Raw genomic sequence first — 27946 nt, 5'->3', positions numbered from 1 at the left:
TGTAAAAACAAGGAGGTGGTTTTAATGTTATGGCTGATCAGTGTATTTCCAAATACTTAGCCACCGTGCCACCCTGCTAATTTGAAATAATGACTGTCTCTAAATTACTATAAATGTTTACAAATGTTTAAATACATCATATTTTCTTCTTAAAAAATGATGTTTAATCCATCCTAAATTAGTATATAATTATTTAATCCTAATCTCATAATTTAGAGAAAAGTTATAAACTACATAATGATAATATGACTAATATTAAAAAGCAAGTCAAAATGCCATTCTGCAGTTAGTAAATATCAGAACACACACATTACTATGAATTTAAGCTTGGTTGTAATTATTCTGTAACATTTAGAATACATTAACATTTATCGATACATATGAAGTAAAATGTAAGGTTTTCTAATATTTACCCACGTGGTGACAAGATATTCTTGAAGAACCTTTTAAACCAACAGTTTGACACAAAAATGACACGTCATATTTTAATAACTTTATTCTCTTTTTTTATATATAGATCTGTACAATCAAGAATCAAACCTTCTCATGAGTCTAGCAAAAAAAAAAAAAAAAAAACCTGTACATGTCGACACTCCAGGCAGAATTGCTTACACTCAGTTAAATAATCGAATTTTAGGTCAACTAGCTAGGCCAACACTTCAAACCAATCCTACTCACAAATGTGTCCTTTCTGAAAGGGGTGGAAAAACATGATCCCTGTGTTACCCCCACACACTTCTAGTGTTTTACAAAAACAGTAAAATATCTTATTTACACAGATGCAGACAAGGAAACATGGTTTGATTAATCATTATAAGAATGCAAAAGGTGGGATGGATGCAATTAGTACCAAATAAAAACGGGCTTAATCAAGGTCATAAGCTGATGGTGTTCAGGGAAAAGAGTGGTTACAACCCTCATGAACTTTAAACCTAAACTAAGGAAGGGGGAGGTTGATACACATCAATCCAAGAGAAGTACCAACACTCAGTCATCTGCTTCAGTGAATAAATACTTTGAGTAAAAACTACAGACTATTCTGTAAGCCATTTGGTACGCCATTGCATGATAGACATTTCCCACAATTTTAGACAGTACACCAAACAAATAAGCAACCGGTGACGAAACTCATTCCTGAGACGCAACATTGATAATGATCCTAAATCTTTTCGGTGACTGAAGATACTGCTAGTAGTAGTGTAGAAATGTGCCCTCGTCTTTGCAGTAATCTCAAGAACTATATTCTTGTTTACCATTTAAAAAGTTTGTACGTTTGACCATAGTAATAATCTAGTCCTTACAGTTTAATGAAGCAACAATTATTCTTCCAGGAACAAAATCTCTCAAATTAATTTAAATACAAAATTCAAGTGTTTAAAGTTCTTAGACTGAAGACGGTGCAACACAAGAAAAAACATTTTAAAGAATGGAGTCCTAACCGCACATACAACAAATCAAAGCAGAAATCAGTATATACCAAATCAAATATATATATATTTGAGGTTATGAATCTGACTGGTGTAGAATTAGTCACATTCAGAGGATGAAAGTGGAAAAGCAGCAAAAAACTGAATATGTAAGTTCCGGCCAGTCATCTACCTGAATGCAATCCACATTATTAATGACAATAAAAAGGACTAGTCCCAGTGCATTTACATTCCCTTTTGTTTAAACAAAGTAAACATACAGCAAATAAGCCTTTTTTTAATGTCCAAAATCAAACAAAATATATAAGTGAGGCTTTTTTAAGCTTTTTGCAGCAAAACAATTGTTAGCATGTATTCAAGCAGCCAACGTGTCATCTAATTAGTCAACTAATAACACAGGGTTCATACCCAGTCTGGGTGTGAAACAAAAATGATTCCAGATCAGCAACCAACCGTTTGATTTAAGAATAAAAATGAGTGAACAATATTTCTCTGGTGTTACAGACCAGTACACAGTGAGCCCCACTACAAACAGTGAACAGTGAGTTTTTGATGCAATGTGTGGATTAAAAATGTGCTCAGAAGGACTACATGCATACAACTGACACAGCAGACAATGTGCAAAAAAGCCCACACTCAGATACAACGTAATGTTCTGGTTTCATCTAGACGGTAGTTGTAGCAGTTCCATAAGCCATGATGTCCTAATAAAATGGAACCCAGTGGTTTAGTGTATCTTTCCAGACAGCGAGAAGTCCTGATTGACTAAATGTAAGAGTTACGGATTAAGCTTAATGTCCGGCCTGTGCACACTAAGGGAGGGGATGGGAGTGATGGTCGTTTGTCCCATAAGGCCACATTGCTGAACAGACTCTGGGTTGGAACGACTCTGTGGTGCTTCTCTCCTCTGCTGTTTTATACACTGGATGTGCACAAGCATTTGAGATACACTTTCTAAGCCCCCAGCACTATGAAACATTCAGTAATCGAATAAACTACTGAAACGCCTATGAAAACAAAATGATCCACACATTGCTGAGACCAGTCCCAAACCGAGCATTTTCAATTTTTTTCCAAATGTTACCAATACTAAATGTTTACTGCACCATTGATATTTTAATGTACATTTTTTTACACAATTACAGCTCTTGCATCCACAGTTGTGCTGAAGGAGCCTGGTCAGACATAAAACATAACCAACTTTTCAGCTATTGTATTTCAGATTTGTATACATTTACAAAAGCACTGAAGAGATTCCTCTTTCAATTTTTACAGGATGTTTTGTAATCAAAACTTGGTTCTTAATTTTTGTCTTTTTTTTCTTCTTCATACTCTACCTACATTTTTATTCAAAGGGAGAAGCAAAATGTTGAGCCAAACGTAAAAAGCAATGCTTTTTGCTAGCCGGTTTGACTGTGCACTTAAGGTGTGTGCAAGGTGAAGGGAGGTGTTTGGGAGGGTGCGGGAGATCCTGAGGGGCTCAGAAGCTGTCCACCCAGGTAGCCAAGCCTCGGTCAGTCAGTGTACGATTCAGCAGCACCAGCTACATAAAGAAAGAAAAAGATAATTAATCATACAGTAAAAGGAAAGTACAGCAGTTTAACCATGCACAAAATCAAATGGAAAAACGGTAGGGGAGAATTCTGTCCTGACAAGCTCAAATAATAAAACAAAACAAAAAAAGAAACGAGCTCCAAACATGCACTGTTTAAAGAACAGATCATTTAAACTACATATGCAGCAAAGCAAAACCGTATGCGTGTTGGCAGATATTAATTTAAAAGTTATTAGCATTTATTTATTGTATAGATTCAGCTGAAAATTCAATTTAGTTAGTTAGTGTTTAATGTTTGGGCCATGCTCATGGCGGGAAAGGTTGTGATACGTCTTTTATTCGCTACTCTCTTGTATAAAATACTGTGCCAAAATACATTTATTATATTTGCTACATCTTCTAAAGTCATGTTCTGTTAATAGTAAGCTACACTAGGTTATTAGTAGTGCATCAACCAAGGCAAACATTACAGCATAACAGAAAATACACATAACATTAAAAAACACTTTTTGAGGCGCTTGAGTGGCGCAGCAGTTTAATGCCCTAGTACAAAATAAAAATAGGTTGCAGAGAATAATAATAAAAGTAAAATTAAATAAATAGAAAATAAATAAACAGATTTTAACAAGCACATAACTGAAACTTGTATGCAAACGCCCCCTTGTGGAGGAAATAAGATGCATTGCTTGTGTTGCCTGGGTCCATAAAAAATAATGGACAAAACTGTGGGTCACTTAAAAAATAGTTTGAAGAACCCTGAGCTAGCATACCACTGCAGAGTGTTCGAATTTGTCAGTTCAAACACAACTGACTGCGTTTAAGGGAGTGAAATTCAGACAGGGTCTCTTCCTGCTGCCATATGTGATCTCTTCATTCTTTATTTGTATTAACAAAATGTAGTGAATGCTGATATATTAATTATTTGGTAATTATTAATAACTAATTGTAGTTTTATCCTTTGATGTTTAACCACCAGTTCAGCTCTTTTGGCTACTTCTGGATAGAAAATTAATTTACTTATTTATGCAAATTTTAACATCACTTTATTACTGGTTACACAAGATTCATCAGTTTAAGTTTTTAAACAGTCATTGACAATTTTATATCTCCATTAAACCTCACTTGCATGTCTTTGGACTGTGGGATGAAACCGGAGCTCCCGGAGGAAACCCACACAAACACAGGAAAAACATGCAAACTCCACAAAGAAAGGACCCAGACCACTCCACCTGGGAATTGAACCCAGGACCTTTTTGCTGTGAGGTGACAGTGCTACCCACTGAGGGTTACAAACCCAAAAGTACAAAGACAGTCACTCACATCAGTCTCAAAATCTGATTGGTCCATCTCTACCTTTTGCCATTAACGATGATTTACAGAAGTACAAATGTCTAAGTCAGAATGCACTTACCTCCTCTCCAACCATGCTCCACATCTGGACTAACGGAAGGCCTGTGTTATTGTCATAATTTGTGACCTAAAAGGTTAAGAATTCATCTGTAAAAATGCATTCAGAACAAAAAAAAAAAACATGGTAAAATGTGAATACTGGACAACAATGTTACCTGCGCAAGTAAAGGAACCCCTCGTGTTATCTCATCCAGTGCAGAGTTGGCATCACTTGAAAACTGTTCCTCTCCTAAAAAGTATGTGGCTGATTACAAAACAGCTGAAACTCTAAATAACCAAAATTAACAGGTGCATAAAGGTAACAAAGTACTTGCCACAATGTGACAAATCTCATACCAGCAAGAGGTGCCACATTGTCCAGTAACACTTCTGTTCCTTGGAAAGGTAACGTCACAAAGTCCGACCTAGAAGCACCGAATTATTTAGAGTGAGAAAAGCTAGACACCTTGTTGAGCCATGCTTAACAGCAAGCAAAAGCGTCAGTTACCTTATCTGGCGAAGAGTATCGATCTTCACTCGCTCATAGCCACCGTAGTCCACGTATCGAATCTCCACTTCATGGGAATCTTTGTAGAAGGAGATGACCTGCGCTCGCCACCATGCACCATCCATCACAGGAGCCGCACAGATCACACCAACTGGCCAAAAAAAAAAAGGAATCAAAAGATTAGGTGGCAGAAATTCAGTGAATACAGCGCTGTGAAAGGCAACTTTTCTTACCCTCAGCCGGTGACGGTAGGGCAGGAGTGCCAGGCTGCGAGTAACACAGGAACATCTGCTGGTCCAGACTGCGAAGAGCATGGTACGTAGGATGGGTGTGCTGCTGGACGAAAATATGGCCTGCCGAGACAATGTTCACCACTATCACCTCCACCGCTACTCCATTAGGAAGCAGGAGCTGTAACATAGATGAGTAGTTCGAGTTTGTATTTCTATGTTACAGTAACAACCATATATTTTACTGCAATAACTGCTGGCTTTAGAACCACCGGGCTTGTCTGCAAGGTCTAAAGTTGGGCTGCAACATGATCAAACCATTGGAACTCGATAACACCACCTAACTTGCTTCAGCTGTGGTGTGTTATGTAAACACCACCTAGAGAAGTGTTCAGAATGTTTTGTAATCATGGTGAAAACCAAGGAATCTCTCTGTTAGTAATGGGCAGTTCGCGAGCGATCTGATTCTATTGAACGGCTCTTTCAAATGAACCGAGTTGCATCTCTGGGAGCCGCTATATACAGGGGTTAGACAAAATAACTGAAACACCTGGTTTTAGACCACAATAATTTATTAGTATGGTGTAGGGCCTCCTTTTGCGGCCAATACAGCGTCAATTCGTCTTGGAAATGCCATATACAAGTCCTGCACAGTGGTCAGAGGGATTTTAAGCCATTCTTCTTGCAGGATAGTGGCCAGGTCACTACGTGATGCTGGTGGAGGAAAACGTTTCCTGACTCGCTTCTCCAAAACACCCCAAAGTGGCTCAATAATATTTAGATCTGGTGACTGTGCAGGCCATGGGAGATGTTCAACTTCACTTTCATGTTCATCAAACCAATCTTTCACCAGTCTTGCTGTGTGTATTGGTGCATTGTCATCCTGATACACGGCACCGCCATTGGATGCACATGGTCCTCCAGAATGGTTCGGTAGTCCTTGGCAGTGACGCGCCCATCTAGCACAAGTATTGGGCCAAGGGAATGCCATAATATGGCAGCCCAAACCATCACTGATCCACCCCCATGCTTCACTCTGGGCATGCAACAGTCTGGGTGGTACGCTTCTTTGGGGCTTCTCCACACCGTAACTCTCCCGGATGTGGGGAAAACAGTAAAGGTGGACTCATCAGAGAACATTACATGTTTCACATTGTCCACAGCCCAAGATTTGCGCTCCTTGCACCATTGAAACCGACGTTTGGCATTGGCACGAGTGACCAAAGGTTTGGCTACAGCAGCCCGGCCGTGTATATCGACCCTGTGGAGCTCCCGACGGACAGTTCTGGTGGAAACAGGAGAGTTGAGGTGCACATTTAATTCTGCCGTGATTTGGGCAGCCGTGGTTTTATGTTTTTTGGATACAATCCGGGTTAGCACCCGAACATCCCTTTCAGACAGCTTCCTCTTGCGTCCACAGTTAATCCTGTTGGATGTGGTTTGTCCTTCTTGGTGGTATGCTGACATTACCCTGGATACCGTGGCTCTTGATACATCACAAAGACTTGCTGTCTTGGTCACAGATGCGCCAGCAAGACGTGCACCAACAATTTGTCCTCTTTTGAACTCTGGTATGTCACCCATAATGTTGTGTGCATTGCAATATTTTAAGCAAAACTGTGCTCTTACCCTGCTAATTGAACCTTCACACTCTGCTCTTCCTGGTGCAATGTGCAATTAATGAAGATTGGCCACCAGACTGGTCCAATTTAGCCATGAAACCTCCCACACTAAAATGACAGGTGTTTCAGTTATTTTGTCCAACCCCTGTATATGTTTTCATTTTTGAGCCGTTATTATCGGCTGTAATACACCCATTCTGCTTCACATCAGTACGGGGAATTAATCAGTTATAATAAAAGCTGTTTATTGTCGGAATTCAAATCCGAAACACTTGTAGTATTGCGAAGAGTGAGCGCGACACACACACACACACACACACACACACACACACAGAGATAATATTATATTGCATAAACTTACACGTGTGGTTTTTTTTTTTTGCAAGTTCGGGCTTGTCAGTGAATGTAACCGTATTCGGTACACAGATGTTATATTGACATGCCAGCGCGTTGTGCCGCCCCATCCCATGGTTTTGAATGGCAAGACGCTAACTGTTAGCTTAGCAAGCAAAACCCGATGGAATCGCTGTCTAAGTAGTACGTTCGAATAACCTGCCTTATAATAAGTCAATGACTTATTAGAATCCTCTCTACTGAGGCAGCTGCCTATGTAGGCAGTAAGACAGCAAGGCAGCTCACTAGGTGTTTGAACACACCCTATGTAGAGCGCTCCTTAGCTTTTGTGTTATCACCTCAAACAGTGAGCACCTCCACAACCAATCAGTGAGCTCCAACCGCCTACTACTCCCACCCCTCCCTTACCGTGGATGCGCGAAGGTCTTAAAAGTCTTCGTTTTCAAGGTAGACCTGAAGCAGAAATTTGGTGCTTCACATTTTTTAAATACCGTCACCATTTTTAAATACCGCTGTATACCGCAATACCGTCATACCGCCCAACCCTAAACTGGAATACGCCAAAAAGAATTTGACTTGTGCTTTACATTTAAACATGGGCTGCTCTGAAACGAACGGTAATGATAAAAGGAGTAAAAAGCTAATTTAGCACAATGTATAGTATATGTGGTATTTGGGACACCACATCTCACAAATAAATTTATCAATTTGGTAAATTGTCCTAGGGTCATATAACCAGTTTGGACAGAATGTCCAAGTTAAAGAATGCCTTGTTGTCTTTTTGTTTGGAAGCTGGGGTCAGAGCGCAGGGTCAGCCATTGTACGGCGTCCCTGGAGCAGAGAGTGTTAAGGGCCTTGCTCAAGGACCAAACAGTGGCTGCATGGCAGAGCTGGGATTTGACTCGTCAACCTTTCAGTTGATAGCCCAAAGCCCTACCCACTAGGCTACCACTAATGTAGTGACTATAAACACCCTTAACCAGACCAGTAACATAAAGGTAAACCAAATTCAGCCTTACCCAGGACGTAATGGAAAGTGAGGGCATTGTGGTGGGCTGCAACGAAGGTGTATACACGTTGGTCAGCTCCAGATCTTTAAACTTTTTTCCGATCAACGCCAATGCTCTATCTACTTGCTGCTGGGTACCTGAGAGCAAACAGAAATAACTTTGCATACAGCAGAACGAGCATTTATCAAACAAGCTCGGGGGAACACATTATTTGGTGGACTATTAGGCTCACTCACCCTCTATATGGCAGATCTGAAACTCCTGAGTGTAAGGCAGGGTAGAGATGTAGATCTTTGCACCAGAAGTCTGCTTTAGGAAGCTTACGTATCTTCCTTTTTTGCCAATTAATCTACCAACTAGATGCTGAAAATGAAAGAAGTGGAAATCAGAGCATTGCATAGGCATGCTAATCAATAAATGAAATGTATTATATCACTTAGTCAAGAAAGCTTATTTACAAATCAATGCTCTACTTGTATGAAGACATACACTGATCAACCATAACATTAAAACTCACTGTCTATTTTATCAGCTCCACTTACCATATAGAAGCACTTTGTTGTTATACAATTACTGACTGTAGTCAATCTGTTTCTCTACATACTTTTTTAGCCTGTTTTTACCCTGTTCTTTAATGGACAGGACCACCACAGAACAGGTATTATTTAGGTGGTGGGTCATTCTCAGCACTGCAGTGACACTGACATGGTGGTGGTGTGTTAGTGTGTGTTGTGCTGGTATGAGTGGATCAGACACAGCAGCACTGATGGAGTTTTTTTAACACCTCACTGTCACTGCTGGACTGAGAATAGTCCACCAACCAAAAACAGCCAGCCAACTCATACCACAAATGTAAATGTAAAGCCAACAGCACCCAACAGTGACCACTGATGAAGATCTCAAAAATGACCAACTCAAACAGCAGCAATAGATGAGCGATCGTCTCTGACTTCACATCTACAAGGTGGACCAACTAGATAGGAGTGTCTAATAGAGTGGACAGTGAGTGGACACGGTATTTAAAAACTCCAGCAGCGCTGCTGTGTCTGATCCACTCATACCAGCACAACACACACTGACACACCACCCTCATGTCAGAGTCACTGCAGTGCTGAGAACATCCACCACCCAAATAATACCTACTCTGTGGTGGTCCTGGGAGAGTCCTGACCATTGAAGAGCAGCATGAAAAGTGGCTAACAATGCATGCAGAAAAACTGATGGACTACAGTCAATAATTGTAGAACTACAAAGTGCTTCTATATAGTAAGTGGAGCTGATAAAATGGACAGCGAATTTAGAAACAAGGAGGTGGTTCAGTGAATGCATAATCATTTGGTTTTACTACAAGTGCCAGTCTAAAACAATACTGCAAGGTGAGCAAACTTACCCTTGGTACCTCTATTTCCCACACAATCAAATTTGTGCCCTGGCTGCCGCTATCTTGGCTGTCTCCTCCTGCCAAAGTGATGCTGTCCATGGAGTCCATACTGTTCACATCTGAACCTACAGCACCATGACATTTAAGAACAATCAATCGTGAAGTCATGGTTGTTCCCTAAAATGTTTATCCACCATAATGTAACGTTTACAAGGAACTATGGTACTCACCCGACTGATCTGCCTCTGCTTCACTGGTTCCATTTTTGAGGTCTTCCCCGTTAAGCTGTGCCGATGCACAATTAGCTGATGCGTGCTTTAAACTCAGCGCTGGTTCTTCCAGTTCAGCTGACACCAGGTTCTCTTGTACTCCATTATCCCTTTTCTCCAAAGTCAAGATCCCAGTAGTACAAGCCTCCACATCTTTGATTCCGGTCACCGCTGATGACGACCCTGCGCCGAGGAGGTCCTCACTGCTGTTGCCGTCCTCTGACTGGCACGTGCTGCAGCCAGAATCCTCTGTTCCGGTCACAACTTCTTCTTGAGCCTGAACCCTGGTAAGGACCTGCATGGATTCCAACCGTTGTTGTTTGTTATCCAGCGTAAACTCGTCACTCTCAGGTTTGTCATCAGAAGTGTCTGATAACAGCGTGTTGTGGAGGCCTTTGCTACCGATGTCCTCGAAGTGAAACGTGACGCACCCCGAATCCTCCGTCCCAGACACAAATTCATTTTGGGTCTCAACTTCGGACTGACTCGACTTGACAAGATCAAAAGGATCCTGCTTTTCTTTTCTGAAAGGTACCGCTGATGACAAACTCGTATTGGGTAGGTCCTCAGTGCAGATACCACTCTCCAACTGGCATGTGTACAATCCAGAATCTTCCGTTTTAGTCACAATATCTACTTGGGCCTGAACTTCAGGCAGGCTTGGAGTCGATGGCAACTGTCCCTGGTGGTTTTTGGGAGAAATACAGGTCTCCTCGTTGCTGCCGGCTGCTGCTAAACCTGTGCCAGAGAGGTTCCGAGTGCAAATGCCATTTTCCGACTGGTGTGTGACACACCCTAAATCCGCCGTTACTACTTCTTGAGCTGAAACCTCAGACTGGCTAAAAGTTGTGTCCAACTGTCCATGCTGGTTGATATCGAAACTGTGGTCTTTGCTGCCCGATACTGCCGTTAATGACAAACCTGTGCTAAGGAAATCCTCGCTTGTAACGCTGCTCTCTGACTGAAAGGTACTGCACACAGAATCTTCAGTTCCAGCCACGACTTCCGCTTGGGCCTGAACCCTGGGCAAGATTGGAGTCGATTCCAAGTGTCCCTGGCAATCAGCAAAAACGAAGTCTTCCTGCTTTCCAGATATGTCCCATTCAGTGGGAGTAAGGCAGCCGTTGACCTCCGAGATGTGTACAATGTGCTTCAATGAGTGATCCGAGTGGCTTTGAGTAGACGACTCCACCCGAGATGCATGTTCGTGATCGTCTCTTGTGGTTCCTGTTCCGTTAAGTGCAGGTTCTATGCTGTCGGGTTGCTCTGGGACCTTTCTATGCTGGGATTCACAGGTACTGACTGCCGTGACCTCACGGGCAGCAGATGAGAGGACTTCAGAAATCAAGCTGGCTGCAAGACTGTGGAGCTCTTCCATGCTGTTGTGACTATCGGTCGTATGCTTAAGGTCCCCGTTCTGCTGATACTGGCCTTCTATGGAATCATTAGACAGTGGGGAGCTGGTTGAATTTTGAAGAGAGACAGGAAGCACAGGATTTTCGTGACAGAGGGATTGCTCTGATAAAGTCTGAGCGTATGAAAAATGTTCCGTGGGTGTAGAGGAGGTCAGCTGTTCTTTGGTAGTGAAAAGACTGTCTCTAGCCGAATCTGCTTCAATACTTTCAGCAACACATATTGTCAATTCTTTATCCACCTCAAGATCCAAAGTCTCAGCTTTGGCTGACTCCAGAGACGAGTCCACAACTGATTTTATTTCCCTAGTGTCAGTTTCTTGTTGGTCAAGTGTTTGACCCAGAGACTCTACTCCAGACTCATTGCTTAGAGCGGCCGTCTGCAGGCTTTTATGAGAAGACGCCTTCTCTACAAGCTCTCTCGGTGCTAAAACTATGTCAGGCTGTTCACTGATCAATTCAGGATCGCTTTGTTGACAGACAGCGCCGGCTGTGTCACGAGAGGAAGTGCTTAGCTTTCCTGATTCCAGATCTATCAAGGGGATCCCAAGAGTTTCTTCTATTGCAGAGTTTGTTAAGAGTGAGTTGATCTGCGCTACGACCTCTTGCTCAGCGGGTGACAGTTCTTTGGTGTAATGTCCTTCCTGGTGGGTTATGCCATGTGTGGCCTCTATGACTTCTTCAGCACTGACTTCAGGTGAAGACAGCAAACTTGTGGCCTGTCTCCCCCCGCCATCATTGGTGACGGTCTGCTCCTTCTTGCGTGAAGTGTACCACCACAGACCTATGAGTGCAAGCACTCCAGGAAGTGTGTACGGTAGAAAGTTCCGAGCCTTGAGCGGCATATCCGCTGATTTCTAGCTACTGCTCCTGAAAACAGAGTAAAAGAGACCCGAGTGAGTTCAGCAAGTAGATTAGATAAATTATGGTTTAGTGCACTTTTCATATGAAAGTATACACTGATCAGCTATAGCATTACTACAATTACTGACTGTAGTCCATCTGTTTCTCTGCACACTTTGTTAGCCCCCTTTTATGCTGTTCTTCAATGGTCAGGACCACCACAGAGCAGGTATTATTTAGGTGGTGGATCATTCTCAGCACTGCAGTGACACTGACATGGTGGTGGTGTGTTAGTGTGTGTTGTGCTGGTATGAGTGGATCAGACACAGCAGCGCTGCTGGAGTTTTTAAATACCGTGTCCACTCACTGTCCACTCTATTAGACACTCCTACCTAGTTGGTCCACCTTGTAGATGTAAAGTCAGAGATGATCGCTCATCTATGGCTGCTGTTTGAGTTGGTCATCTTCTAGACCTTCATTAGTGGTCACAGGACGCTGCTGCTGGCTGGTGGACTATTCTCAGTCCAGCAGTGACGGTGAGGTGTTTAAAAACTCCATCTGCATTGCTGTATCTAATCCACTCATACCAGCACAACACACACTAACACACCACCCCCATGTCAGTGTCACTGCAGTGCTGAGAATCATCCACCACCCAAATAATACCTGCTCTGTAGTGAGTCGTGACCATTGAAGAACAGCATAAAAGGGGGCTAACAAAGTGTGCAGAGAAACAGATGGACTACAGTCAGTAATTGTAGAACTACAATAGAACTGCTCCTATATGGTAAGTGGAGCTGATAAGATGGACAGTGAGTGTAGAAACAAGGGGGTGGTTTTAATGTTATGGCTGATCAGTGTATATCACTACTTGTACATTAACACTACACATATTTCTTCCAGTGGTTTACCAGCATGTCTGCACTTATAAAGTGCTTGATTTAAATTGTTTTACAATGTTTTAATATAATTAAGAAATAAATAAATACATGTACCACCTTGCCTTATGACATCTACCAGGGCTCAACATCTTTAAATCGTAAGTGTTCTAACAGTCTTAATAACTTACTAACTAGAAGTATGTAATTAAAGGCAGGAGCACAGTTAAAACATTCAGTTGAAAATAGGAATTTTACTTTATTTTCATACTGCTTTGTATATTCTAGACAAGGTTATACAAAGCAGTTATGTACACATCAAACAGTAAGCCGTTTTAACTTGTGCAGCCGTAGATAACCTACTAAAGCTACCGTCAAGTTAGGCCTCTTGCCCGTGTTTACTTTTCTGTTGTAGCCAGCATAAGACATTTTGCATGGACAAACTGTGATGGTAATTTGCTGTTAGCTGGTTTCCGGTGTCTACTAGTTTATCCCAAAGTGAAAATTGGGGGAAAGGGCTTCACATAATATAAATGGAGTGTCCACTACCCATCGTGTCTGATCTAAACCAGTTCTAAAGTGTTCTTCAAGGTCCTTGTCATCTGCATAATCTCTTAGTTCATAATAATAGAACCAACAATAACTGACAACGCATTAAATAAGCAGTTTCTCTACACACAGGTCTTGTTCTTGTAATGAACTGTCAATAATCTCCACTCCAGCATGTGCTTTCCAAAAATACATGTCCATATATTCCACTGGCATCACAAACATCTTCAGTCATGCCACAGTGACAGTAATGCCAGTGACCTCATTAACCCCTAACTGTTGCCTCGGTCTTAAACAGTGGTAGTAGGTGAACTCTGTCAATCAGCTGCCCCCCCCAAAAAAAAAAAAAGCTTACTTCAACACAGCCTATGCCTATGAATCATCCCACTCGCTTGACTTTCTGGCACTGAGACATGGATCACCAGCAGCCCTAACCTCTGCCTATACCTGTTCCACTCACCAAAGGGTTTGCTCTTGGCCAAGAAATGGCACTTTACAAGTTAGCATTTCATGGTGTTACCAATACCTTCCAAAAAACCCTTCATAGTATCACTGTCTATATGCCATCTGGCTTATTAGGAGACTTAATTGGAGAGCTGAAATAGTCTCTTCTCTGCAGATGGAACAGCAAGGTGACAAGAATTACTGGGTCTTAACAAGCAGCAGACTATGCTTTGCTCAATTAAAGTTCCAGAAGAGATACTTTAATAGTCTGTAAAAGATTACAAAGCCATTTCCATTGATCTGGGACTTTAACAAACCTCAGTGAGAGCAGTTATATTCCAACAGAAAAAAACAATGGTGCTTCTTCCAGAAGGGGCTGGCCTACCAAAGACCTTAAAAGTACAATAAAGAAAGTCCCAAACGTACCCAGATGAATGTCTAATGAATTACAGACCTGGCTCTCGAGCATGGTAAACCATCAGTAAAAAATTAGATTACAAATGCTATCCATAGTGTGTTGTAAGGCAAACCCACTGTTTTTTATACATGTAAATATATATATACACTTTTTCCCCCACTCCCCCCCCCCCCCCCCCCATTTTTATCCCCCAGTCTAGTCGTGTCCAATTACCCTGATTGCATCCTCTATACTAATTCGACCCTTCACCGCTGACTGAGGACGCCTCTCAACTGACATGCGCCCCCTCCGGCACGTACAGTCAGTACAGACTGCATTTTTTACCTGCACGAGTCGAGTTCATACACCTGGCGGGCACTGTGAATGGAGGGCCACACCCCCATCAGCATTATTCCTCAGCCCTGTGCAGGCACCAATCGCACCAGTCATGAGGACCTATGATCCGACTTTCTTACCCTCTAACCCTGAACAACAGCCGATCGTTGTTCATGCAGCCGCCCAGCCCAGTCGGAAAGGCAGAGCCGAGATTCGATACGATGTATTTGAAACCCCAACTCTGTTGAGCTAGCGTACTTTACCGCTGCGCCACCTGAGCATCGGCAAACCCACTGTTAACCACAAGAAACAAAGGTTCCTGTTATATAACACCCCTAATGTATAGGGGATACAATTACTTCTTTACATAAGTGATTTGCTTTTCATAAATGGCTTAGGTAAATAAACTGGTACTTATTATCTCCTTGTCTAATGACATTTTGTTTCTAAAAAAAAAACTAGATGAAACAAAGAAGGGGCCAATACTTTTCCCCCCACAGCACTGTTTAAGAACAGATGGCCTGTGCATAATCAAAATACCAAGTTAAGGTTCAGGTAGCACAGAGATAACAGGTGCGCTAGGAATGACCTATGCAAAATACAGCATAATCTTATGTGGTGTCCTTTTATAGAATTTATTCAGCTTTACACTAAACAAGGTTTGTTTTATGAGGTGACAAAGGAATAATTGAATAATCCGATAGTGGGTCACTTTAATCATGAGACATTAAGCAGAGTAAAGACACCAAATAATGAAACTAAAGAGCATTGCCATAAATAATAGAGCTGGTGGAATGTTGCACACTGCTTGGACCAGGTCATTTATGAATGAAAGGGTTTTATTTACAGGTTTTGATTGTAAAGCATGCTTTAGAATTTCCTTAAGTAAAGCTAAACCTAAATGCAATAACCAGAGTTAGTCTGGCATCCGAAATGTGTCATATAATAACAAAAAACAACTGACTAAGTTTGGCTGAGCTTGATAAACCAGATTTTGGGTAACAGCACTGGAGTAGTACAGACAGGTCCTACACAGCTAAAGTTCAGCCAGACAGGCTATTGGGATTACACACTATGCTCATTGGCCAGCACTAACTCAGATTTAAAAAAGGATATCCAAGCATGCCTTTCCTTAATTGAGCCGGAGAAGCCCAGCCAGTCAAAAGAAAGGAATGCATAGCCCACAACATGTGTCGTCTTCACAGGGCTTGCAGAGAAACAGCACTACATAAAAGGACACTCTGCTAATGTACTTTGAACTCGGACTCTGACCCCATGCAAATTTGCTGAATAGGGGCGTGTCAACAAACCCACATGGAAAATAAACTTTACCAAAACAGCATAAACGAAAAGATTATTATTATTTATCCTGGACTAAACTGGTTAGGCTAGGGATCAATATGCCAACTGGTGATATTATGGCAATGCAATTTCTGTTGAAAATTTGCATATTGCCAAGGAAAATATAAGACAAAGAAAGTCACCTTCTGCTATTAATCATAAAGGAAAATACTGTGCAATGGCAGAGCATTTATAAATAGGGATGTCCCGATCACGTTTTTTTGTTCCCGATCCCGATCTTTAATTTTGATCCCGATCCGATACAGAGTCTCAAACCGATACTTGTATTTTCTAGATATTGTCTAGATAGGAACTAGATAATACTGTTCACACAGTGCACACTTCGAGTACATTACAGTTATTCAAATTAATCCAATGTACATGTTTAACAACTGAATAGCTCTGCAGTGCTGTAGGAAAAAAATTGCCTGCATCCAAGCTATTGCTTAATGTTCTTTTAAACAAACTTAGTGCAGCATTATAGTGGTTAAACTAGAACACTCAGAATGAAGAAGGTTCTTTTTGAGAAAAATCAGCATCTCTGCCGTGAAGTGAGTGTGTTTTGACCCTTAGGGGCTTCCATAGTGCATGGAATAGCGTGCTTAGCTAACGCGATGACTCCAGCTGTCCGCTATTCGGTACCGTAACAGAAGACGTTAATAAAGTGATATGTTCCCGACAACTTGTAAATATACCGCGTGTTTATTTCTTTATTAAGCAAGTGCATCACTACGTTGTTTTGTAAACCGGAGTGATCCTTGACTCACACACCACATAAATAGTCAAATTCTACAGTAGTGAACGCAGCTCTGCTCCTACCGCCTCGTGAAACGCTCGCATTGCAGACATTACACTTTACATTTACATTTTCAGCATTTAGCAGACGCTTTTATCCAAAGTGACTTACACAATGAGCTGAACACGATGAGCAATTGAAGATTAAGGGCCTTGCTCTGGGACCCAACAGTGGCAACTTGGTGGTGGCAGGGCTTGAACTGGCAACATTCTGTTTACTAGTCCAGTACCTTAACCACTGAGCTATCACTGGACTTCACTTCACTGTTGGACTTGTTTCACTTTCCAATTTAAAGTATTTCCACACAGCGGACATGCTGACATAAAACAAAGGATCGGCTTAGGATCGGCCTTCGTAAAGTCGATACCGATCAGTTAAAAAATGCCTTGATCGCCCCGACTCCGATCTTTGAGATCGGATCGGGACATCCCTATTTATAAATCTTTTGAAATCACTCAAGAAGCCTGAAAAATGGACTAATGGCACTGTGACTATACTGTACAGAACAATTTGATGTAAATTTGATGCAGCAGCAGAGTGTCCCTCCATCAAATTTTCTATGACTGAAGGCAAATGCACGTGTCAGCCGAGGCTTTCCTTGGTCAGTGTGGGGGGTAGCACTAGCAAAAAAGGCATTACAAACTTACAAAAGGAATTGAAAATCTTGGGTCTATAATATACAGGCATACCATCTACAGGGGTTGGACAATGAAACTGAAACACCTGGTTTTAGACCACAATAATTTATTAGTATGGTGTAGGGCCTCCTTTTGCGGCCAATAAAGTGTCAATTCGTCTTGGAAATGCCATATACAAGTCCTGCACAGTGGTCAGAGGGATTTTAAGCCATTCTTCTTGCAGGACAGTGGCCAGGTCACTACGTGATGCTGGTGGAGGAAAACGTTTCCTGACTCGCTTCTCCAAAACACCCCAAAGTGGCTCAATAATATTTAGATCTGGTGACTGTGCAGGCCATGGGAGATGTTCAACTTCACTTTCATGTTCATCAAACCAATCTTTCACCAGTCTTGCTGTGTGTATTGGTGCATTGTCATCCTGATACACGGCACCGCCTTCAGGATACAATGTTTGAACCATTGGATGCACATGGTCCTCCAGAATGGTTCGGTAGTCCTTGGCAGTGACACGCCCATCTAGCACAAGTATTGGGCCAAGGGAATGCCATGATATGGCAGCCCAAACCATCACTGATCCACCCCCATGCTTCACTCTGGGCATGCAACAGTCTGGGTGGTACGCTTCTTTGGGGCTTCTCCACACCGTAACTCTCCCGGATGTGGGGAAAACAGTAAAGGTGGACTCATCAAAGAACAATACATGTTTCACATTGTCCACAGCCCAAGATTTGCGCTCCTTGCACCATTGAAACCGACGTTTGGCATTGGCACGAGTGACCAAAGGTTTGGCTATAGCAGCCCGGCCGTGTATATCGACCCTGTGGAGCTCCCGACGGACAGTTCTGGTGGAAACAGGAGAGTTGAGGTGCACATTTAATTCTGCCGTGATTTGGGCAGCCGTGGTTTTATGTTTTTTGGATACAATCCAGGTTAGCACCCGAACATCCCTTTCAGACAGCTTCCTCTTGCGTCCACAGTTAATCCTGTTGGATGTGGTTTGTCCTTCTTGGTGGTATGCTGACATTACCCTGGATACCGTGGCTCTTGATACATCACAAAGACTTGCTGTCTTGGTCACAGATGCGCCAGCAAGACGTGCACCAACAATTTGTCCTCTTTTGAACTCTGGTATGTCACCCATAATGTTGTGTGCATTGCAATATTTTGAGCAAAACTGTGCTCTTACCCTGCTAATTGAACCTTCACACTCTGCTCTTACTGGTGCAATGTGCAATTAATGAAGATTGGCCACCAGACTGGTCCAATTTAGCCATGAAACCTCCCACACTAAAATGACAGGTGTTTCAGTTTCATTGTCCAACCCCTGTATACTTGTATCTATACTCACCAGCCAAACTCTTAGGTTAACCTACCTTTAACATACACTTATTGGCTATTTCATGTGCTACACTCATCATACAGATGCACTTCAAGGTTATATAACTGCTGACTGTTGCCCATCTGTCATCAAGTACACTTTGTTAACCGACTTACCTAAAACAGTAATGAAGAGGAACTCCCAGAGGATATATCAATGCTGAGAAAAGACCAGTAATCTAACTAAAAATGTTAGGCCACACATGTTCTATATTCAGAAACTTTTCACTGATAAATGGCAATAGGATAATTAACACGTTGTACGTTTTGTTTGTTTGGGTTTATTGCCATATTGGCTATTTTATGGCATAGACAGATATTGAAACTGTAAATCATTATATGTTCAGATCACTTGTTTAATATCAATACTTTCTAAAAAGTTAAGCATTTTAACAGAAGGAATCTTCTCAAACTATTCTTTTATGCTCTCACCCCTATAAAAATTGTCTCCGATGGCTGAAATTGTAGCACATCGTACATAGAAAGAAAACTATATGCTATAGGTTAATTGTACACCTACAATGTCAGCAAGTATAAACAACATTTTAAAAACAGTGTAACACAGAACTGTGTCACTGCAATGCTTTGAATAATCCACTGCCAAAATACCATCCCAATCCCATTCTACTAATGGGCAGGTAAACAGGGGTGACAGTGTGTGAACAGCAACTAAGTAATCAGTCAGTAAATGTTTACTAAGTGATTTCATATGTTAAGTGCTGCAAATGGTAATGAAGCTGCCAGTAAGTGCACCCTGTACTTTAAGTTTAAATTTATCTTGAGACCTGAAGTTGTTAATAACAGCCCCATGCTGAAATCCTGACTTGAGTTCTGCACTTTTTTTTTTTTTTTATATAATGTAACAGAAAAGTCAACAAAAAGGTAATTTGGGAGTAATGATATTAAAGAACTTTCTACACTAACAAATCATTATCTTGATGAAAATGTAACTTAACCAAACAAATACAAACTTATTAAAGAACTCAAATTTGTTGGACTGTAGAATGTCATCTTTTTATTTAGTCCTAGAAAAAGAACAGTTACACTCACGGCAGGAAAGGTTTATGTGGGTGCTTTGTATCAGTTAGGTAGTCTGATATTAAATGTGTATTCCTAATTTAGTGATTGCAATGAAGTTCAAATGCTTTTCTGCTTTTTCTAGGTTCAAATGTCTTTCACTGTTCCAGCTATGGAGAATTTTTGTCTTTCCCTTTGGTATTTACGGCACTCAGTGTGTGTTTAATCGTCATGGGTAATTGGCAGTATTCGCATTGCGGGGCAATTTCCCTACATTATTTTATAAGCATTTTATTAAACAAACAATAATTGCAAGTAAACAATAATATTTTACTGTATTGCTTTGATGATAAAATGACAATGAAATAGGAACATAAAAAACTTCCTAAACTGTTCCTCTGGCTATCTTATTCTAAGGTATTATTTATTATGAGTAGTACAATGTGGTTAAATATAGTCTATACTTAATGTCAGTTGATTTTCCTTTTCAGTACTTAACTCGTGTCTTGTTATGGAACCACATTCTACAGATGCAGCAGATGCTGATTGGACTGAGAAGGCTGAAAAGTGCTCAAGCATTGTTTTAATGACTGTAGCAAGACCTTAGCTATGAGTGAAACATCAGGGAGAACCAACTCTACAGGAGGTTGGTGCTTCCAGCCATTCTATTTGAAAATTCACTTGAAAATGAGATGAACTTTTTATTTTACTTTTTTTTTTTTTTTTTTTTACATCTGACAATCATGGCTAGTAATGTGTTGTAACAGTAGATATTAATAAAATACAACTATAATCATAGCAACAGAAATCTATTCATTGTTAGATGAGACCAAGTGCTGCTACTGTGACCGAGGTTTAGGTAAATAAAATGAATAAAATGGTACTTATTAGGGCTGGGCGATATATCGAGATTTTATAAAATATCGATATATTTTCATACGCGATATAAGATAAGACAATATCGCATATATCGATATAGATGTTGCGTTCCAGTTAGATCCGACAGTTCGTCTTTCTCTTCTCCCAGTTTGTCTCTGCACATGTTTTCTTAGAATAGCTCTTTTTTTTTAAGGAAAAATAGTTCTTGTGTAAAGCTTCCCCAGCATGAATATTAATAAAAGTGCCTGTAAAAAAATTGGAACATGTAGCTTTGTCTCAGAAGTGTCTTTTTGTTAATACCTTATGGGATAAAAAAATATCGAGATATATATCGTATATCGCCGTTCAGCAAAAAATATCGAGATATTATTTTTGATCCATATCGCCCAGCCCTAGTACTTATGATCTCATTCCTCTCTTTCTCTTGTCTGAATGCCACAGATTGAACTAAAATAACTATCAGTAAATAACTGGTATTTCTTACCATAATGTTCAGAAATTGAGTCTTGTTCTACAGTATACTAGTCATCTGGCTAGTACTCATTTTCCTACTGCTCTCAACTTTCTCTTATTTTCCTGAAACTGCCAAAACAAAAATCACTGCCACCCTTCCTCTTGCTCATAATGACTCACTAAAGGAAAGCGGATCATAGTTAAAAAAAAAAAACTTTAATCTTTAAAACTTTAATCAAACAAACACTATCACTGCTATTTATTATAAGCAAGTACAGTTACACAAGATACTAAAGAATATGCAATTAATAAAAGGTACTACCCTTGAGCAAGGCCCTTAACCCTCAGTTGCTCAGACTGTATACTGTAACTATAATGTAAGTCGCTTTGGATAAAGGCGTCTGCTAAATGCTGAACATGTAAATGTACTACCATCTACTATGTTATACATGTATTGCTACAATGACTAACACAAACAAGACTTTATATGAGTTTTCTAACAAATATAACGTAAAGACATTAACATTTGTTGAATACCGTCGTGACTGTTGGTCGCTCGGTGAATGGGTGGCTAATTCACTTCCCAGGTAATTTAGCTATGATAAGGGATGGTTGATTATTTATACAATTGCTGACCTTTGCATACAAGTCTGAGCTTTTATAAAGACTTAGCTAAAGTAAAGTGCTGGTGGTTCAGTATTACAATAATAAGTGTCCCATCAACAACTATCCTTACGCTATGCTAGTGAGTGGAATATGTTTACAGTAAAACGTCGCTATTCTGCATACATTCCAGGAAGCTGTTTTATTTGCACAAATTTTAAAAAACAATTTCCTTTAAGGAAGAATGTAAATTGGATTAATCAAGCCAAGACTCCCTGATAACTGCTTATTTAAATCTTTATAATATGCAATGCATAAGGTTAGACATAAAACTATATTTATTTATTAGGATTTTAACATCATGTTTTACACTTTGGTTACATTCATGACAGAACAGGTAGTTACTCATTACACAAGATTCATCAGTTCACAAGTGTAATGTCAAACACAGTCATGGACAATTTTGTATCTCCAATTCACCTCACTTGCATGTTTTTGGACTGTGGAAGGAAACCCACACAGAAACGAGGAGAACATGCAAACTCCACAGAAAGGACCCGGACCGCCCCCACCTGGGGATCGAACCCAGGACCTTCTTGCTGTGAGGTGACCGTGCTACCCCAGACATAAAACTACAAAACCAATAAATGTACATGAAATGAATAAAAAAATAACTGCACCTGTACTGAGAGCTAGTGGCATAAGTGGAAGGTGGAGAGAAGGAAGGATGGTGGGATGTTAGAAACACTATCTTCAGCCAATTGTTTTACGTTAATCCAGACTAACAACAGTTTCCATTTCTTCAGTTACAGATTATCAATTCACATCAAGAACAGTCACTGCTTTTGCCACATTGGCACACTTTACTGCTTCTTTATTTTTCAATATGGTCAATTAGGCCATACCATATTGCTGAATTCCACTTTTGAACTTTACAATAAGTTCTTTCTTCAGTTCGATTGTCGTTCCCTGCTTCCTTTTAAGGTTGGTTGAATCACTAATCTTTTACACTTATTTTAATAATAATAAAAGAATAAAGGCCGCTCAGGTGGCGCAGCGATAAAGTACGCTAGCACACCAGAGTTGGGGTTTCGAATACATCGTATCGGATCTCAGCTCTGCCTTTCCAACTGGGCTGGGAGGCTGCATGAACAACGATTGGCTGTTGTTCACAGGGTTAGAGGGTAAGAAAGTCAGATCATAGGTCCTCATAACTGGTGCGATTGCGGCCCCTGCTGGCTGACTGAGGAATGACGCTGATGGGGGTGTGTCCCTCCGTACACAGTGCCTGTCAGTGTATGAACTCGACTCGTGCAGGTGAAAAAAGCAGTCTGTACTGACTGCGTCTGAGGGGGCGTATGTCGAATCAGTATAGAGGACGCAATCAGGGTAATTGGACACGACTAGATTGGGGGGGGGGGGGGGGGGGGAATAGAAAATGAATTAAACCACGATTCAAGAAGCTTGTACTTGTAATGCTTAGCAAACGAGAGCCAACAAGACGGATGGGTCGGGACGTACCGCGTGGTCTGCTCCGAATTCCGAGGGAAAGGACGAATGCAGAGACAATTTGTTTTGAGAAAGTCGATCGAATAAGTTGTACCAGTAGAGAGACTGGCGAATGACTGGGTTCTACTGTATTTATATTTTACATCGGAATATTGGGGGCACGTTTTGAGCATATCTCAATATTGAGGGACGCAGTGGCGGTTCTAGGGGGCCTTCCCCTACGGCCCCCCCTAGGAATACAGTATATGTAACTCAAATTGAATATGAAAGAGAAAAGGACTGAATAAATGACATTTCAGCAGAGCAAATGCCTTAAATGGTGATTCTTTGTTGATCTGTTTACACCAAACTCAAGGAAATGTAGACTGCAAACTGCATAAATAAAATGTTGAATTCTATTGAATATCGAGTGTGTCCTCTTAATGCCCACAATGCACATTTGGGCAGAAAGTAATTAGCCCTTCTAACACAGCCCCCCCCCACCTCACATGGTTTGGAACCCCCCCTCCCAAATATATACTGTAGTGTGATTACAGTCTTGGACTGCGTAACAGTATGATGGTCAGGGTGTACACATCAGATCAGCCACACTCGCTACTGTATAACGTCTGTACGTGTTGCCAGATAATGCGCGTTTCACCTTGGACGAGGTTAAATAAACGGGAACATGGAGCCGATTTGGCACCATGGTGGCCTGTGAACACCAAGCTAGGCATCGAGCCATGCCGCTGAACGACCTTGGGGGGGAGAAAGGGGGGGTGGGGGCGCATTACTACCTTTAATAGATGAAGAAAGTCAGTGCACATGTATAACCCAATAATGGTAGTGGACGCGTTGAAATCATCATGAGCTCTTATGCATTGAGATTATCCAACAACCTGCACGATGAGCTTTAATACGCACAAACACTGGAACCTGAGCCGGACGCCGGTACTAGAAATGTCCCGAAGCTTATTAGTAATGTATCCTGAGCAATGCTGTGTTTCATTTAATGTTATGAAATAATACAAGCCACGGATACAGTAAGAAGTGCTGAACTTACCAGAATGCACGGTGTCAGATATATAGCAGACATATGGTGTGTGTGGCGCATGGTGTAGCAGGACCCATGCGCGCTAACACGCTAGTGCTAACGCTACAATAAAACCCGAATCGCCGTTTACTTGCAAAATATCAAAGCAAAGCGGTACTGGGAAATCAACCTGGAGAGCAAATGTATGTAGTAAATCACAGGTGAAATAGCAAATCTGTGATGCGACTGAAGAAGGTTAAAGAAGTACCGCTAAGCTACAATTTGACCTAGTGCTGCTTTATTATAGTAGGCCGAGACGCTGCGTGAATTATGCAACCTTCACGTGCTAGCACTATTCTGGTTGATATAAGTTCCCGAGTTAAAATTGTACATTGATGTTCTTAGATCGCAACTTTGGAAACTGTTTTTGATTATCGTGTTAAACTACTTGTTAAGGACGTCTGAATAAAGTTTTAGAGCTTCATGGCTTAATGGTTAGCATTTCTTCATTGCCAGCTAAATATTACAACCCAACTATTACACATTATATTCTCCTACACATTATATTCCTGTTTGCATTATGTATTACACTAAAGTAACATGTACGAGAGGACAATAGTTTGATAAACGAACAAAAAAAACAATGCAAAACAAAATGCATGCTAGCTAAAGTTAGCGTGCAGTAAGTCTTGTAATTACGACTTTCAAAGCACGTGAAGGCAGCACAACGCAAAGTGTCAAAGAGCCAGTCCTCACTTATTCAGACTATGCAAGGACAATAGGCTCAGATCAGAAAAGATATTTAAGCTAAAAATAAATATGTACACATTATGTCAGGTCTATTATTAAATATTAACCTTAACACGAGTCAACCGTGCTATTGCAAAAAGTTTCAAACTTGCAGACTTTCTATACGCAGAGGAAACACTGTTTTGATCTAATATGCTGCAATGTGCTGTTCTGATCGTTTTGATCACCTACTACAAATCTGCAATCTAATATCTTTATTGAATGCATTAATGGATGACACACTACTTACTTGCTTAGTATAACTCTAGTATAAGTATAAATCCATCACGCTTTAAAATAGCAAGCTTATACGTATTTAGAATCAGAGATCAGAACCCCTATACCACAAACCTGCACCCTAAAACTACACCAATTTTCCAAGGAATACGTATTAGGGAATAACTAAAAGATCAGCTAGCATGCCACACAATGGCTTAACGGAAATCAGATCGGAAAAAAACCCGCATAATCAGGTAGAAATGTACAAGAATTAATATACTATAAAGTATAGAAGTTTGAAATGTGCTACGAAGCTCATTATGTGATTCAGAATAGTGTTAAAGCTAATAAACAAAGTCTCGACTTTAAAATGTAAACAAATTCCTAGCCACACACTTGTAGCTAGAGGGCAAGACAGGTGCCTTTGTTAACCCACATAATACCTGAGCAAACAGTATTTATAATGAATGTACTAATTATATAGTGTAAATACACACTACTGTGCTAAATAGTATCTCAAACTAGAACACTAAACACTAAGCACTGTGCAAATGCTAATTTGGACAAAGCCAGTATAAGAAAGGTTACTGTTAGCCGCTGTGCTAGCCACTATATCCCGTCCCTCACTCACACCCGGTCTGTTTGAGTACAACCCCGACACACGGACTCACTACTCACCGGGTCTGTGTGTCCTCCGTGCGGCCAGTGTGCACCACATACCCGGGTGAAAGCTCAGATACCGTCCCGTTATTCCAGGCCCGACCGCTTCAAACTGCGTCCCTCCTGGCTGTTTTCTCCCACAAGCCTCTTTCTCCTCTTCCCACGTGTTGACCGTCCTAAAGCACGCCAAACAGAGGAGAGCCAGCTGATGATCAAGTCTCGCGATAACTGAATCCCTCAGCGTGGCTTGACGGATGTTACCAAGCATTCGGGGATGGCGGGGTTTTAAACTGAAAATTAGGAATATAAAGTTGAATCTTGATAGAAATTAGTGAACAGTTTGTGTCCATGTTCATAAATAAATACTAATTACAATGCCTCGATTGAGCTTTTGATAATAGCATTACATATATCATGTTTACTCTTGAATAGGGTTGCCAGATTTCAGCTGTGTGGAATGAAAGACGTTTATCAGATTCCTTAGCAACAGTTTTCTATCTGAACTCATATTAAACTGGCAAGACAACCTCAATTCTAACTCAATTCCAAAACATGAATAAAATAACTGTAAAACAGTCTTTCTTGCTTCATATGCTTTATTAAAATACAATGACACTTTAAGTGCTTGGATGGCTTAGCTGCTAATGTCTACCAGGCATCTACCAGGCACATTTGGCATTGCCTAAGCAAGAGAGGTCAACATGGTTCCTCAATGACCCTGTAAATGAGTGGTGGATAAATCATAAAGGGCATAGCGTGAATCTCAGTACGTAATGCGGCTCTCTGTGAGTCTGATGCTGGCAGGTGAAAAGAAGCAAACTGCTTGTGTCAGAGGGGCGCATGCAAGTCTGTGGCACTCCTCTAAACTAAAATGGGAAAAAAGGGCTAAAACAGTACAAAGATTCAGAAAAAAATATATATTTCAATTAGGGCTGGGTGATATGACTAAAAAACTCGGGTGGCACGGTGGCACGGTGGGTAGCACTGTCGCCTCACAGCAAGAAGGTCCTGGGTTCGATCGCCAGGTGGGAGCGGTCCAGGTCCTTCCTGTGTGGAGTTCTCCCCGTGTCCGCGTGGGTTTCCTCCGGGTGCTCTGGTTTCCTCCCACAGTCCGAAGACATGCAAGTGAGGTGAATTGGAGATACTAAATTGTCCATGACTGTGTTCAATATAACCTTGTGAACTGATGAATCTTGTGTAACGAGTAACTTCCGTTCCTGTCATGAATGTAACCAAAGTGTAAAACATGACATTAAAAATCCTAATAAACAAACAAACAAACCAGGCACATTTGGCATTAAGAGGTCAACATGGTTCCTCAATGACCCTGTAAATGAGTGGTGGATAATTCACAGAGGGCATAGCGTGAATCTTACGTACGTATTGTACGTAATGAGGCTCTCTGTGAGTCTGATGCTGGCAGGTGAAAAGAAGCAAACTGCATGTGTTGGTGTGGCACTCATTGGTCAAGCAGGAATGGTGTAGTTAGCAGTTAGGAATCTGAAATAACTAAATTGGGGAAAAAAAGGCTAAAACAGTACAATGATTTAGAGAATATATATATATATATATATATATATATATATATATACTGTATATTTACCAATCAGCCATAACATTAAAAACACACTCACTGTCCATTTTATCAGCTCCACTTCCCATATAGAAGCACTTTGTAGTTCTACAATTACTGACTGTAGTCCGTCTGTTTCTCTACATGCCTTTTTAGCCTGCTTTCACCCTGTTCTTCAATGGTCAGGACCCCCACAGGACCACCACAGAGCAGGTATTATTTAGGTGGTGCATCATTCTCAGCACTGCAGTGACAATGACATGGTGGTGGTGTGTTAGTGTGTGTTGTGCTGGTATGAGTGGATCAGACACAGCAGCGCTGCTGGAGTTTTTAAATACCATGTCCACTCACTGCCCACTCTATTAGACACTCCTACCTAGTTGGTCTAGTCTAAAGTCAGAGACGATGGCTCATCTATTGCTGCTGTTTGAGTTGGTCATCTTCTAGACCTTCATCAATGGTCACAGGATGCTGTT

General features: G+C 41.0%; 1 protein-coding gene across 1 annotated transcript; it reads right to left on the bottom strand.

Moving 5' to 3' along the window:
• Positions 1–481: 481 nt before the first annotated feature.
• akap1b (A kinase (PRKA) anchor protein 1b) lies at positions 482–26051 on the bottom strand. Its single transcript, XM_063016723.1, has 11 exons — positions 25916–26051; positions 9707–12027; positions 9486–9601; positions 8332–8458; positions 8105–8232; positions 5113–5290; positions 4880–5030; positions 4729–4796; positions 4548–4621; positions 4394–4459; positions 482–2970 (listed from the first exon to the last, which is right to left on the bottom strand). Exons 2-11 carry the CDS (start codon positions 12000–12002, stop codon positions 2908–2910), a joined length of 3267 nt encoding a protein of 1088 aa, XP_062872793.1. The 5' UTR covers positions 12003–12027; positions 25916–26051; the 3' UTR covers positions 482–2907.
• Between the last annotated feature and the right edge of the window lie 1895 nt (positions 26052–27946).

The sequence above is a fragment of the Trichomycterus rosablanca genome, chromosome 20 (assembly GCF_030014385.1).
Source record: "Trichomycterus rosablanca isolate fTriRos1 chromosome 20, fTriRos1.hap1, whole genome shotgun sequence".
Classification (NCBI taxonomy): Eukaryota; Metazoa; Chordata; class Actinopteri; order Siluriformes; family Trichomycteridae; genus Trichomycterus; species Trichomycterus rosablanca.
The sequence above is the reverse complement of the archived record's forward strand: the minus strand, read 5'-3'. Positions and strand labels throughout refer to the sequence as shown.

Bases quoted from the DNA above. Each gene is read 5' to 3' on its own strand.
- akap1b (XM_063016723.1), bottom strand. From the start codon at position 12,002: ATGCCGCTCAAGGCTCGGAACTTTCTACCGTACACACTTCCTGGAGTG. The intron at 4,797-4,879 runs GTAACTGACGCT...CGGTGCTTCTAG, and splicing joins GATACTCTTCGCCAGATAAG to GTCGGACTTTGTGACGTTAC. The intron at 4,460-4,547 runs GTAACATTGTTG...TTAACCTTTTAG, and splicing joins GGGTTCCTTTACTTGCGCAG to GTCACAAATTATGACAATAA.